General features: G+C 31.2%; 2 protein-coding genes across 3 annotated transcripts; both read left to right on the top strand.

Moving 5' to 3' along the window:
* The first annotated feature begins 7,302 nt into the window (after nucleotides 1–7,302).
* Nucleotides 7,303–12,278, top strand: LOC125876008 (peptidyl-prolyl cis-trans isomerase CYP40). The gene is made up of 8 exons (XM_049557106.1): nucleotides 7,303–7,703; nucleotides 8,890–9,390; nucleotides 9,514–9,601; nucleotides 9,741–9,793; nucleotides 10,227–10,331; nucleotides 11,246–11,321; nucleotides 11,633–11,670; nucleotides 11,782–12,278. Exons 1-8 carry the CDS (start codon nucleotides 7,533–7,535, stop codon nucleotides 11,836–11,838), a joined length of 1,089 nt encoding a protein of 362 aa, XP_049413063.1. The 5' UTR covers nucleotides 7,303–7,532; the 3' UTR covers nucleotides 11,839–12,278.
* A 71-nt stretch (nucleotides 12,279–12,349) lies between these two features.
* LOC125876062 (uncharacterized) lies at nucleotides 12,350–15,049 on the top strand. Of its 2 annotated transcripts, XM_049557184.1 has the most exons (3): nucleotides 12,350–12,399; nucleotides 14,341–14,559; nucleotides 14,640–15,049. In XM_049557184.1, exons 1-3 carry the CDS (start codon nucleotides 12,381–12,383, stop codon nucleotides 14,900–14,902), a joined length of 501 nt encoding a protein of 166 aa, XP_049413141.1. In that variant the 5' UTR covers nucleotides 12,350–12,380; the 3' UTR covers nucleotides 14,903–15,049. The 2 variants fall into 2 exon arrangements, with proteins under 2 accessions (XP_049413141.1, XP_049413133.1); XM_049557176.1 differs by lacking the exon at nucleotides 12,350–12,399 and having other exon boundaries at nucleotides 14,231–14,559.
* The last annotated feature ends 808 nt before the right edge of the window (nucleotides 15,050–15,857 follow it).

Genomic DNA, 15,857 nt, shown 5'->3' with positions numbered 1-15,857 from the left:
TTTTTCACCCCTACCCTCGACACCCCCCCTCACCCACCCCAAAAAAAATTTAAGTTTGTTTTTAAAAAATATTTTCAATTTTAAAAATTATTTTCTACTCTAGTAAAAATAAAAGATATTTCTCAAAAATAAATCAAACACTAAAAATCTTTTCCGAAAAATATTTTCTACTCACCAACCAAACATGAGAAAATAAATTAAAAATCAACTTGTTTTCCAGAAAAAACATTTTCTAAGAAAACATTTTCTTAAAAAACCAAACACACCCTATGTCTTTAAAATTTCATGAGAGTTAATGGGTGACAACTTTACAAAAACAGACCAAGAGTGACAACGTGAGCTATTTCTACGTAAATAGATGGCTCAAATTGTAATTCCAATGTTTCAAAGGTCATTTGCACAAATGTCCTTATTTTTGGGGTCTTTAATTTTTGCCACTTAAAATTATTAGTTTTTAATTTTTATTCTTCAAAAAGAAATTCGCAAGATATAAGTAAATTATGCCTAAGGAATAATTGCAATGCTTAGTAGCTCAAATTATGTCATACGTTCAGTGACAGAAATCATATTTTAAAACCGAAGTAAGTTGTGCCCTATAAATCAGAAATTATGTATTCCGATATAAGTTAGGTATTAAAGCAAAACATTCTAAAAAAAAAAAAAAAAAACTAATGCATTTAAAGTGAGAGAATTCTGGTTGGTTTGGTCCCAAACCAACTCTGGGTTTGGTTTGGTCATTTATGGGCCGTGGCCTCTGGGCCTTCTTTGTTGGAATTTTTCATAACTCTACCTCGACATTTATCCAAATGCTTCCTTACCCAACATAACAAATGTTTGTGTCCTTCGTAAAATCATAAATATCCATAATAACTTTTATTTATTAGGCATTTGGACAATGATATGAAATTAGCATTTGGACATATAATCTCACGTTGATTTCATATCATGAGATGAAATTTCAAATACAACAATTAACGCATAAGTTTATATTTTGTAAAAACTACAACCCACATTTATATCTACAAACCATTTATTTCATATTTAAATAATATTTATAATTCATATCATTACTTTTTAAATCATTTATATCACATGTAACGATTATTATCACCAACATAGAATTTATTATTACTTCAAATCAGTTTCTACTTTACCATTTATATTCATCACTTTTTATTATTTTTTATCAAATTTATTTACCAATCAAATTTACCAACAAATGACTAAAAGTAACAGTGTTGGTTTGTCTTCCCGGTCATATGATCGGGAAATGAAAGTTCAACATGAGAAAGTTTTTTGTAATATGTGGGAGGATTATACTAAAGATTAGTACATTATGTTCAATATAATTTTTTTTTTATTGAATTAAAGTTTGATCAATAAATGTTGTATTTTTTAAAAATAGCTTTGTAAGTATATTATGCGATTCTATAAAGTTTTGCTTATTTGGTATGATTCTATAAAGAATTGAGACTATTTTATTAATTTTACAACTGATGGAGTTTTTATGTTTATGAGAAAACATGCAATATAAAAAGTCAAAATTACATGTCCAAACAAAACTTCAATTTCATCTCATGATTTCATATTGCATGGCCAAACGGGCCCTTAGTTTAGTTCCGCTACATATGTTTGAACTTTAGAAATATGAAACTTCAACGAGTAACTTATAGAAATTTTACTAGTTTAAGAGTTTATTACTTATACATATGGTAGTTTGCAATATTATGAATCTTATCAAATTTTGGTGCGTTCAAATATGTCTAGATAGATGTACCTTAAGTTAAGAGCTAATTGATTAGACACACGTTAGTTTGTAATATTATAAATCTTAACAAATTTTGGTGCGTTCAGATATGTCTAGATTGATGTACCACGGGATACATGAGGTCAAAAATATATGTAATTTGGTCCGAATACATTGTATCCAAGTAGATTCACATGAGACACATAGAAAAATCTCACTCGCATCTTGCTCGTCACTCTCTTATCTTTCTCGCGTATCTAATATCCCAAATACATGTATCTAAAAAAAATAGACAAATTTCACTCGCCTCTCCTCCTATTTTCTTTAGTTATTATTTCAAACTATAGAAAAAATTAATAAATATAACCGAAATATTTATGTTATTAGATAGTTTTTCCAACTTCAAATACTGTATCTGAAGTTGTTTTGAGGGGAGTAGTGTTGTAATTAGTCATAAAATCAGGTACATATGTGTACTTCGGAAGTGTAACTCTGAATGGGTTGAACTGTATATTGGGCTTTGTTTCATGACCCGAGCCCAATTACCCCAAAATATCTCCCCATTCAGTCCTTGGATTTATTTTGGTAATATAAATTATTTTTATACAATTAGTACAATTTAACTTGTTCTTAAAAAACGTGCTTTACTCTTTAGATTAAGCATCTCACTAGTCACTTGTTACCTTTTATTATCTTTACATAATTAGCTTATTAAAATATATTATAAAGTGTTAAGAAAAGTTGTTTCATTCTTTAATCTTGCTATTTGATGAAGGAAACAGATAAATATATAAAATATATTAAAAGAAGTTAAGGGGTAAATTAGTGAAAATTTAACTTTTGGTGGATTAGTTGTTACATTCCTTGTCGATGTATTTGTGTACTAGACATATTAAAGAAACATCAACTTCAGTAATATGAATAACCACTAAAATCTAAATTGCTTTGTTTTGTTCGAATATCTATTGACTAAAACTAAACAAAACCAATCAAGATCTACAGCTACAGCACAAAATGTTTCCATATATATATGCATACAAAATAAAATAGTACTGATCACCTACAGATCTACATACTACGAGCTGTCACCAATTGTGCTATGCATTCTCAATTTATTAGAAAAAAAATATCACCAAATGATGTGATGCAGTGGATGAAGTTGTTCCTATTTTTATCAGAAGTTTCGAGTTTGAGCCATGAGTATGAAAAAGTCCATGGAAGGGAGCGTTATCCCAAATGAGATTCTATCTGGTGCGAATCCAAATTAATCGAACTTCAATATAAGTAAGCACATGAGACACCAAAAACAATTATTCGAAAAACTATTTTTCTTTAGCACAAATAATATTTCAACATTTGTCAAAATTAAATGCGTACATACCCGTCATTAAATAACAAAGTTAAGTACAATTTGTTCTTATACAATATATTTTACCGACAAATGATATTTGATTGATCACCATTTGATCGGCTTCTCCATGCCATATAGTTTATTGAATTTCGATGTATCTCAGGTAAAACAACGAGTTTCAATCACAAAATTTGAGTTTTGTATTTCAAGTTAATATATGTAATTATTTTCAAACAATACAAGTAGTAAAAATTTGCTTTAAATTCAAACATTTTCCCGTTCAATCAAATATCAAGATAGTATTATAGTCCTCATTTAAAAAACCACACGTTAATCTCATAATAAGTCATATATGTGATGATTAGTTCGCCTAGCAATACAACTAATACAATATTGATCTTCCAAAGTGTTTTCTCAAAATGATTTAATTAAAATAAATTATGTTTTACGTAGTTATTTTTATTAATTGAGTGTTCCTAATACATCATATCCAATTTTATTGGGAGCGGTCACGTCAGCCTTTTTTTTTTAACTATATTTTTAGCCCTAAGTTAGGTGTCCCCAATTTCTTTATTTTAAATTGTCGGGTTGTAATATTATCCATCTTTTTGCTAATTAATAATTAACAATAAAGTCGTTCTTCTTTAGAAGCTAAAAAAGAAATAATGGTTGTGGTATTGGTATCTGCACTACAAACATGTAAATATAATAAAAAAAATTATATAGTAATAAACAACGATAGTCTAGGTAGCTATTATATTGCCATCCAATTGTACTTAATTAACTTGATGACTTCTTTAATTTACTAATTAATCCTGACTGGCTCATTTTACTTCTTTCTTTAATTTATGTTACTAGTTGACAACAACTTTAATCACAAATGCTATTTTTTAAAAAAGTGTTAGAGAAAATGGTGCTGTCATTCAAGTAACTTTAGATACATGCATACACTTACATATAAGCTTGACAATGATTAGTAATATAATACTCATATTTCTTGTTTTTGAGAATCACTATAAATTTTAATCATCTATATGATATAATAGCTAAACATTCATAAAAAATAGATAAAATAGAACCCTGTAAAATGTAAGTATATGTTTGAGAATTAACAAATAAATTAGGAGGTGTTCAACTATTTTCTCTCTCTTCTTAAACCAAACAATACCTAAGATAAATAAATTGTTGAAAAATTCGTTTAATTAAGTTGAATTTTAGCATATGACAATGTATATTTTAGTGGCTGTTTTGGTTCGAATTTGGGATATTCCAGGGACATGGATAAATCCATACTTGCTTTTCATAGAGATGAGTTGGACTAAATTTCTATACAAAAATAATTTTAATTTTAACTAAGATATGAAATAAATTTATATCGAAATAACTTATCTAAACTAGATATATCGTATATGTATGTTATTGAGAACATGAACCTATATAGAATAATATAAAGGATGGAGTAAAGTTGAATGCGATTCAGTTTCCTATATTAGTATTTCCTTTTTCTTCCGTATTATTTTTATTTTTCAATTTTATGATTACATGTTATTTCATTTATTTTAATTTCTCGTATTATTTATTGTTGTTATTGTTCTTTTCTCTATTATTTTCACTACTGCATTTCCTCATCAATTCCGTATTATTATGCTTTATTTAAATTAATAATGATTTATTAAAAATAATATATTTACCTTCGCAAAATATACGTAAAATTGTCTTACTTATCGCTCTGCAGAGTCTCATTTATAAAAACAATATATATAATTGAAATAACTTGTCGAATCCATTTAATCAAGCCCTCTTACGAAAAGCTAGTTGTGGGGCAAACTACATAAATCTCACTAGTTTAAGTCTTAATTACTAAGATTTCTAATAGTTTTCTCTACCATATTTCGTACTTAGGATGCATGAGTCTAAATCTACAAGATACATGTATCTGCCGAATTTTAAAATCAAGATACATGTTTTATTTGTTTAAATTAATTGGTTGTAACTAATTTTACTTAATTAGAGGAGTAATTAAGGATTTTCAAAATTCATGGACAATTAATTCTAGAAATTTAAATTAATCAATTTCCTTAATATAAAGGTGGAAATCAAGAAGTGTATCTATGTTTAAATTTTTTTATTATTCTTTGAAATAATATTCATTAAGTTGATGTATTATCAATATATGATATATCCAACAAACTAAACAGTAAGATACACGAGTATCATTACATTCATATGTATCATAGCAGTATCTAGTATTAATTTCATCTATGGTTGAACCCATTTGTAGCCCCTTAAAGTTGGCACCAACTTTCACTTAGACACCTTAACTGAGTTTTGTTCATTTTAGACACCTCATATCATGGTCCATTGTGACATTTTGACACTTTTTTAATTATCAGTCAAATATATAAAGTGTTTGTAATACACTCGCCGATGACGTGTCAAAATGACGAATTAAATAAAGACACATGGCATATATATAAAAAATAATTCTCAAATAATGATTTTTAGTACAAAAAAGAAGTGACCAATGAGTGAATGACACGTGAAATTTTTGCCCAAAAGACTTCAAACATAAAAAAACCAAACCCCACCCAGATCATCTTCTCCACACCACCCACCTCGACCCCTGCGTTTTCTCCACTCTTCCCCCACCTACCCAATGTCTTCTCCACCTCTTCCCACCCTAACCCCAACCCTTTCCCCACCCACATCATCTTCTCGAATAGAATAACAAATTCACACATACCACTACTCAAATCTAATTTGAGATTATTCATGAATTCATGACTTTCCATTTTCTTCTTCTTTACGATAGCAGGGTCTTCACATTGTTTTCTTTTAATTTTTATTATATCATTATATTATAAGTCCATGGGTTCAAATGCATTTTTTTTGTCTGTAGCATTATCAAATTTATTTCTCCATAAAAGGAGTTTAAGTTTTGGGAGATGATGGCTGAAAAATGAGGAAGAAGATGAAAAAAAATAAAATAAAAACGATTAAATAAGCCTTTCACGCGCTGATAATGAGTGTATTACACTCTCTATGACATGTCAGCAAAAAGTGTAAAAATGATGGCGGGAAATGATATAAGGTGTCTAAAATGAACAAAGCTGAGTTGAGGTGTATAAGTGAAAATTGGTGCCAACTTAAGGGGGCCACCGATGGGTTCCCCCTTCATATATATGTTAACAATATATGATGTGTATAACAAACTAAACACTTAGATACATGAGTATCGTACAAGTATATTCATATATATCATAGAAGTATCTAGTATTAATTTCTTATATGTATCTAATATTGTCGCCGTTATACAAAGACTATCGAAGAAAATTCAACCAAAAGTTGAGAGATAACACATTCGATCTGTGGCCGATCTTTTTCCGTCGGAAATGGAGTCGCAACTGGCCGTTCCTGATTGGTTTTGCCCTCACCGACACTATCATCCTTAAGATGTCCCTCGACTTCACTGAGGAGGATGCAAAGAACTCCCGATTTGCGCAATGGCATAAGAATTGAATTTTACTCAATCATTCTTGCTGCTAAAGGGAGGCTCTCTTACTGGAAACGACTTTTTCTTTTGTACTTTTATTTTATGATTATGGAAGACAAATTTCGTATCGCATAAAATGTCTTCTGAATAGTTTAAATTGATCATTAATTAAGGAGTTTAAATTTTAAGATAATTATTCAATATTATATTTGAGGAATTTGTGTAACTGATTAAATCTTTTAAAATATATGGTATAAATATTAAAAGTGGTATTATGTGAAATTATTTTAAACTATAGGTAAATTAAGTATATATGGTAGTGAATTATGTCTAGTTAGGTAGTTTCCCTTAAAAAATAATTATTTCAAATTACTTGTTAATTTATAAAATTTAAAAAAAACCATATTTTTAAAAAATCATATTATTCTTATAATGTATTTATTTTTGAGTGCAAACAAGTTTATAAAATTTTAATTTTTTTTCCTAAAAAACAAATAATAAAGTTATCGATCTTATTTTTAATTTATTAAAAACATAAAAAAAAAATGAAATAACTAAAATTGAACAACTAATACGAAACATAAAATATATGACCAAAGCAGCCTAACAAAATTTGTCATATATAAAATGAAAGGACGAATGTAACGTTTTTCCCAAGAATATATTTTCTTTTATTTCATCGAAAATCACACGCACTGTTTATTTATTTTTGGTTTTATTTGTGTTTTTTTATTTTCTTTTTAAAAATAAACGGAGAAGACAGTTTTGAATACAGTGAGGAGAGGTTGAAGAATTTCGAAATTATATATATAGCGGGACTCCTCTAGGGTTTTTTTTCATCTTCTTCATCTTCTCTGATAACTGCTTTCTCTTTTTTTTTATTATTTTTATATTTATTTTGCCAACACAACAGAGGGTTACAGAGACAACAGTAGAGAAGAATGACAAGACCACGGTGTTATTTGGACATAAGCATAGGAGGAGAACTTGAAGGAAGAATTGTTGTGGAACTTTACAATGATGTTGTTCCTAAAACTGCTGAGAATTTTAGGGCTCTTTGTACTGGTGAAAAGGGTGTTGGTCCTAATACTGGTGTACCCCTTCATTACAAGGTTCTTTTATCTTTATTCTTTTCTTTTCTGTTTCTTGGGTCGTTAATGAATATATGAAATTAAACATACCCTTTTGAAGTTTTTTGCACTAGTAACAACTTAGGGGAGTCTTGTTTTGGGGTAAACAGTGTGTAAATCTTGTTTCTTGATTTGAACAGATTAAGAAATTGTCGGTGAAATTTTTCAAGATTCTTGGTGTTGTGGATTACTGTTAAAGATGAAATTGGATATAACTATTTGAAATTTAAGTAGCAATGACTACTTTTTATTCATCTGCTTTTGCTTGTCAGAAGTATTACTATATAAAACTGATTTTTTGAGGGTTGTTTATGTTGTGTAAAGGTGATGAATAGAATAAGAAACCATGACTTAATTTCTTTGCTTTCATTGGTTAGTACTGTTCTGTAAATTTTCTTGTAGAAAAGTTCACGGTTTTTTAATGTATACTTTAGTGTCCTTTCATTTGCTCCTCCTCCTAGCAGATTCTGTGCTTTTGAGATTGATGCTTTATCTTGATAAATTTTTGTTGTCCTCCTTTCTCTAAGCGGTTCTCTGACGTTATTGTCTATTTTAAATCTCAATACTTCTTTTTTATTGATCTCCTGCAGTCCTTACGAATTAGGACTTAGTCATTTTGGTTTCAAATAATATGATTTTATGTCTTAACCTACTAGAAAGGATGAGATATTATTTGATTTCTATTTGTTGCTGGCTTCTCCCAGAACCGTCTTCTAATTGCTCTGTATGGTCAGACGAGGGGACATTTTCGAATTCACTTGATTCCCTCAAAAAAAATCACTTTTGCAAGGTTTTTGAATTTTGACCGTGGATGCTCTTCAGGTCTTGGTACTCTAGAAATCCCTTTTTTCAAGTACGTTTACTATCAAGTAGACAGTCAAGGTGGATTCAGATATGCTCTGCTGATTGCTTGTATATAGTCAAGGAGGCTTGGTATATAGGATGCAAGAGTGTTTGCCTTTGGCAGCTGCTCTGTTCTCGTTATCTTTGAGTATAAAAGGATATGCTTAGATAAATGATTTCATTTCACTATTTTATTGTTTGTGATCAACCCTCTGCGCTCCCCTTTTCTTTTTAGCTGAATTCTTGAAAAAAATTGTGCTCTTGTCATACTGTGCATTACAATCTTCTTTAGTTTGTCCCTAAATGCTGTTTTCATCCATTGTAGGGAAATTGTTTTCATCGTGTGATTAAGAGCTTCATGGTGCAAGGTGGTGATATTTCTGCTGGAGATGGTACTGGGGGAGAATCCATCTATGGGCTAAAATTTGAGGATGAAAATTTTGAATTGAAGCATGAAAGAAAGGGGATGTTATCTATGGCTAATTCTGGACCTAACACTAATGGATCTCAGTTTTTCATCACAACTACTCGAACTTCCCATCTAGATGGAAAACATGTGGTTTTTGCAAGAGTAATTAAAGGAATGGGGGTTGTCCGTTCTATGGAACATGTGACTACTGGTGAAAATGATTGCCCAACAGTAGATATCAGTATCGCGGATTGTGGAGAAATTCCTGAGGGGGCTGATGATGGTATCACAAATTTTTTCAAAGATGGTGATCTATATCCTGATTGGCCTGCTGATCTTGACAACAATACTGATGATCTCCCTTGGTGGGTCACGGCTCTAGAGTCGATTAAGGCATTTGGTAATGAAAATTTTAAGGTATTAATTTTAAAGCAACATCAGTGTTATTAACTACCTAATCCCCTTGCTTCTTTTTCTCATTGACATTCGACTATATCTCTTTTAGCTATCTTTCTTACGTATGCTTGCTTATTCCCACAGAAACAAGATTACAAGATGGCTCTTAGGAAATATCGAAAAGCTTTGCGCTATTTGGATATCTGCTGGGAGAAAGAAGGGATAGATGAAGGTAGGGATTGTAAAATATTTTGTAACATAAATGGCTATGAAATATATCTGTTTCTACAAACATAAATAGCGCTGGAATATGGATTTGTCCATAAAAATTGTTGTCATGTGAATTATAACTCTGCTTGTTCCTCTTGCAGATAGGAGCGCATATTTGAGAAGGATGAAATCACAGATATTTACCAACAGTTCTGTGAGTTACCTTTCTGTTGCTTTAGTTTGATGCAGTACTGAATTTGCATTATAGGGAATAATCATCACACAATTTCCCTTCTTGGTAACAATACACTTGGTCTGCTTTTTGTTTCTAATGGTCGTAAATGTTTTTACTACTTCTTGATCATTTCAGGATAGTACAGGGACTAAACAGCATTAAAGTCATTATTGCGATAAATGTAGTATTATTTTTTTTAATTGTACTTTCCTTTTCATCTAGGTCCCTTTTTGTTTTGATGTCTTGTATTTGCTGATTGCGCCTTTGTCTTTGATTGAAACCTCAAAGTTTATCACATCCTCCAGTTCAGCACTTGCCTTCATAACCCCAGTTGTCATGCTTTCTTAAATTCATAATTGTTTTCCTATTAACCAACCAAACAAAATAACTGATAGCTGTTATGTATAACCAGGCTTCTAAACTAAAACTTGGAGATCTGAAGGGAGCACTCCTAGATGCTGACTTTGCTATGCGGGATGGAGAAAACAATGCAAAAGCTCTATTTCGTCAGGGACAGGTTGGTATCTGTCACGGGCTTTTGTATTCTGCAGCAGCTTTGATCATCTTAACAATTGAATAACCTGCTTGTTAATTTGGGTTTTGGAATATCGACAACAACAACAATATCCAGTGTAATCCCAGAAGTGGGGTTTGGATAGACCCTAGGCTCAATTAAGGCCGGTTTCAGAATAATAAATATAAATTAGATTGCAACCTTTTCTTACTATAGTGCTGAGTCGGAACACTTGGTACTTCTCAAGTTTGAAAGTAATAGATATACACTTCTTGATGTACCTAACATCTTTACAATTTAATTGAGTGAATTCTGCTATTTCTTGGGAAAAAAGACTTTCTAATGGAAAACAAGGTTGAACTCCATGATATGTTGTTGGTGATCTGTGTTTCCAACAGATGATTCTATAACTCAGTAGAGTGGTGTACATGTCTATCCTATTATCTTGGCATAAGTAGGTGCAGTTATGTATCGTTCACCATAAAGTTGTAGTGGTAAAAGGGAAAAATAGGATGGCCATTCTAATTTACTTCTGAAGTTCAATTTACATGGTAAAGTATTAGTTTATGTGGGTTCCTGGTTCTTATTTGAGAGATTATTTTGTTATAATGTAATCCTGCTTTGGATGTATATGTTCATTGATGGTTATGTTTTTACTTTTCTGTGTGGGGTGGGTGGGTTAGGGGTGAGTATGGTTAGTGTTAAGTTGTACGTGCTTGCTGCTTAATTGCCGATGTGGTAGCTGCTTTTATATGTCATTATGGTTAATGTTTACCCACAGCGCTCTTCTATTACTCCTTACAATAGCTCCTGTGTCTTTAACAATAATGCCTGTCTGTTTGCCAATCAATCACAACCATAATCTATTACTCCTTACAATGGCTCCAACAATAACGTCTCGTCTGTTTACAAATCAGGCACACATGGCTCTTAATGACATAGATGCTGCAGTAGAAAGTTTCAAGAAAGCATTGGAGCTTGAGCCAAATGATGGTTAGTGATAATTCATTTTCTGGTTAATTGTTATGCTTTTTTGCCTTGAAAGGTTTTTGACACCTAACTAGAATTGACACTGATTGGAACACTAATGATCAGAAAATGTTAAACTGTGATGTGAGATCTTTACTTAGGTGAATGCAGGGGTGTGTATGCTGTAATATCATAAGAATTGTTTAATTATACCATTGGTGGCATGATTAGCTTCATGAGAACAGTAGTGAATGCTCGATCGGGATAAGCTTAAGTGTCTATTATACATGTAGACTATTTTTACTGAAGTGACTAATTTGGTGATGAATTTTCAGGAGGAATCAAAAACCAGCTTGCTGCTGCTAAAAAGAAGGTTAGTACTTGGCATGAAGACTCCATACGAGTTTAACACACAATAAAATTAGTTTTTTCCCAGACAGTCTATTTGTCATACTTATTTTGTTTTCTTTCTTTTTCCTTATAGATTGCTGATAGACGTGACAAGGAGAGAAAAGCATTTTCCAGGATGTTCCAAAATTAGTTTTGGTACTCATTTGGCACCAGTGCTGGCAATTAGTACTCTTTATCAATTGCCATCATTCTGGGAGTTCCTTCTGCTTTCAGAAACAGGATAGTTTATTGCCTTGTTTCGAGACATTGATCCTGATCTATGAACTGAATTAACTTTAAATGAACTGCTCAGGCTATTCTTGGTTATATGCACCAAATAGCAGAAGGGATTTTAGGTGTCAATGCACCCTTGTTATTAATCAGCTATTAATAAGCTGCACGGAGAAAAAAAAAAATTTAATCATGAGCATCGTTATCCAATGTTCTTTTAAAATTGTGCTGACTTGCAAGGTGACTTTCTTGCAATCTCTGTAGCCTAATATTTCCACATTGAGATGGAAGTAACTTGTATGTATTATGTAACTTAGCTGTCATGGTAAGGGCGTATGATGGGAAATTTGGTTGGTTTTATTGTCCATTACATATGTTAATTGTAGTTATTGACTTATGTCCCTTCTCACAGGAATTCGGTAAATATTAGATCTGTTAATAACAGGTGATCTTTGTGGAGTGATGTTCTTCTATTCAAATTGTAAGTTGGCATCAGAGATCATTTCCTCGCGTCTGACCTTGCATTTTTCTGTGTAGAAAATCGAGACTCAAAACGCATAATGGTTTGTTGTCTCTCTATATTTTTTGACACATCTCTATGTATTGTGAGTCTCAATGTTCTTGTGATTGGTGTATCCATAGCATTCTAAAGGGTTAGGGAAACAAAAGAGCTGCCGAGTTGTCTTAGATTTACTTTTAGCACTAGTGTTCTGGTCCAACATTTTTGTGTCCCGTGTATGTTTTAACTTGCTATCTGTTACCAATCCTCCCTTATTATGACCATCCTTTTGGGGATGAAGTTTACCATAAAAAGAACCAAATGTGACTAAACAAAATCTACAATGGGAACTTCCTTTTTTTGGTTTGTACAGTTGTACTGTATATTCTTCTGCACATGAGAAAGAAAAAGATCTAAATAAGATGCTTCTGTATAGAGTAAGTCATATTGTGCAGTTGTGCCCACCTTTTTCCAGTACAAAATTGAGGTCCCATTTAAACAGTGATGTTTTCTGGTAAAAGGAAACAGGGAAATGCAACTTGCTTTGACTGACTTTAACATTTGAAGTTGAAAATAAAGTTGATTGTAAAGAACACACACCTAAATTATCGCTGTTTTTCGAGTTTCATACATGAATTGTGTGAGTTCCCTATATGAATTATCATCAATTATTTATCAAAATGTATTTCTAACTATTACTTGTTCTTTTTTCTTACCTGAAGTATCACTATCATTTAGGGAGGAAAAACTCTTATTTTATCTGTAAGAAACGTCTACTTCTAGTAGGTGGACAAATACATGTGTAGTAAAATACGACTTGTGATGTATGGGTATGTGTACGTCACATGTTCAAATTCAATTTAATGCTTGCTATATATATAAGTGAAGAACGATAGATAGATGGACATGCTTGTTATTTACCGTACGCATTGTAAAATCTTTCACTCTTAGAACTGAAACTCGAGACCTTTGATTAAGCATCGAACAATAGTTTACACTCCATCATAAAATATAATGGTCTGATTGATGTCATTATTACGTGAATGTGTTGTCTGCAAAAATAAATCCTCCTTTTGTCAATTTTCCCAGCTGACTTCTTTTATTCAGTTCCAAAAGCATTATTCACATTTCACCCGCTACTAGCGCATTAGATGATGGATTATAACTTTTTCTTGATCAACATCCCACTAAATAAAAAATAATTAACAGTTACTTTTGACTTCTAAATGCCTTGCATATTGTAACAGAATGCGTCAAAATCAAATCGTTTACATGGTTTTTCTTAAGTAATTTTTTTTTAATAAAAAAAAGTTAAAAATAGACGAAGAACTCTTAGCCATAACAAATTTGATCTAGATGATTAATTTGCGACGATAATTGTACAATGACTATCGACTATTTTATCTATCGTAAACTATATATACAGCTATGAACTTTAGTCCTATATACGGATAGTGTAATTTTTCAACCTCTTAGCATAGATAGAAACATAAGTAAAACATGTTTAATAGAGAAATATATGAACCCCCCCTTAAGATATCTCACGTATAGAAGCGACCAGCAAAAATGCTAATTAATTAGTCGAAAAGTGTGTAACAATTTCGGTTTAGGTCAGTAACCATTTTCATATTCTTAAAAAAAGAAAAAAAAAAGATAATTTTGAAAAAGGCAATCAAGTGTTTTTTGCACTAATTTTCTTGTCTCACCAACCAATTACTTCAAGAAAATGTTGACTCATTTTCTAATTAATCATATTTTTGTAGTTGGCTTGCTATATATAGCCCATCATTTTGGCTCTGTCATCACCACACAATCAAATTCCATTTCTCTTATATCTTCTTCATTGGCAAAACAAGGAAAATATATTCGTGGGTAAAATAAAAATGGCTTTGGCAAACGCACAAACATTTCTGTTTCTTGTAGTGTTTTCATTCATGTTTGTCCTTAGTATGGCCAACTTGAACTACGGTTGGGGACCAGGAAAGTTGAACAAAACCAATTGCCCATATGGTAATAATAATCCAAATGCTACTCAAACCTCAAATAAATTCAACGTTGGTGGTTCCGAAAATTGGCGTTATGGATTTGACTACATGGATTGGGCTCGTAAGAGTGGCCCTTTCTTTGTCAATGACACATTAGGTACGTACGTCTTCTTTCATTTAAAAATTGAAAGGAATGTAAGTTATCTTTTAGCTTACTAACTTTAAATTTATGTGCAGTTTTCAAGTATGATGCACCAAACCCGAATGGAGGATTTCCACACAGTGTATACTTATTACCAAACTATTGGAGCTTCATCAAGTGCGACTTGAGAAGGGCTAAGAGGATAGCAAATCCAAACCAGGGTGCAGGCAAAGGTTTCGAGTTTGTGCTGAAGAAATCACAGCCCTACTTTTTTGCTTGTGGAGAGCATGGGGGCATCCATTGCAATAATGGTACTATGAAGTTTGTTGTCATGCCACTCAAACGTTGGCCTTTCTAAGTTACGTTGGCTGCTCCAAACTTGTCGAATAATTGAGGCACCAAATACAATACTTAGTAACCTTTTGCATTTTAGTTTTGTTTGGAACTAAATAACAAGTCTTATTAGATATTGGAATTTTACTTTGAATTTATATGTTGTGATTGAGTGACCAAAAAAAAGATTGATAATGATATATATATATATATCGTTTCAAAATGTGTTTCGACGTGAAATTCGTTATAAATAAAATGAAGAGAAATTATGAGAAAGCCAGAAAGAGGCCAATGTTGATGAACTCATTGTACTATTCATTGTATTGATTTTTGCATTAAATCAAAATAAAAGACTACATCACTATTTATAGAGAACCAAAAGGAATAAAATAAAAGTAATAGTAATATACTAATATGTTATTTTCCTTCTAAACTAAAGAAAATTATATATTTTTTCAATTAATGTAAATTTAGACTTGAAAGAAACAGAAATTATATTATAGAATACTTTTAAACTAAAAAGGCAAATAAATTATATTGCGACTTTACTGAATAAAATCTTATTAATTAACCAATAAAAGTATATGCATAAAAACAGTTGTTGATAACATATATGCTATTGTTTCTTTCATAAAAAATCCATTAAAGGGAGGGATGCTCAAAATATTTAATTAAATTCAATTTGGTTCTACTTTATAATTTGGACAAAACTAAACAGCTCGTCCGATTTTGTTATTTATAAGCCAAATTAGATTTAAAACAAATTCTTTTCTTCATCGTGATTATTACGTAGCTAACCAAAAAATCATCAGAAATTTGAGCGCATTACCCGAATTATACCTTTATGAATATTGTGCCTCAAATCGAATCGATGTAGTAGTAGATATCCAAATATACATAGACACATGCATGCACTACTATATTTTTCATTGGAAAATGTTTTCTAATTTTCCCATGTTTGATTGGGTTAAAAGTTTTGG

This window comes from Solanum stenotomum, chromosome 1 (assembly GCF_019186545.1).
Source record: "Solanum stenotomum isolate F172 chromosome 1, ASM1918654v1, whole genome shotgun sequence".
In the NCBI taxonomy this organism is placed as follows: domain Eukaryota; kingdom Viridiplantae; phylum Streptophyta; class Magnoliopsida; order Solanales; family Solanaceae; genus Solanum; species Solanum stenotomum.
This window is presented reverse-complemented; position numbering and strand designations above follow the sequence as displayed.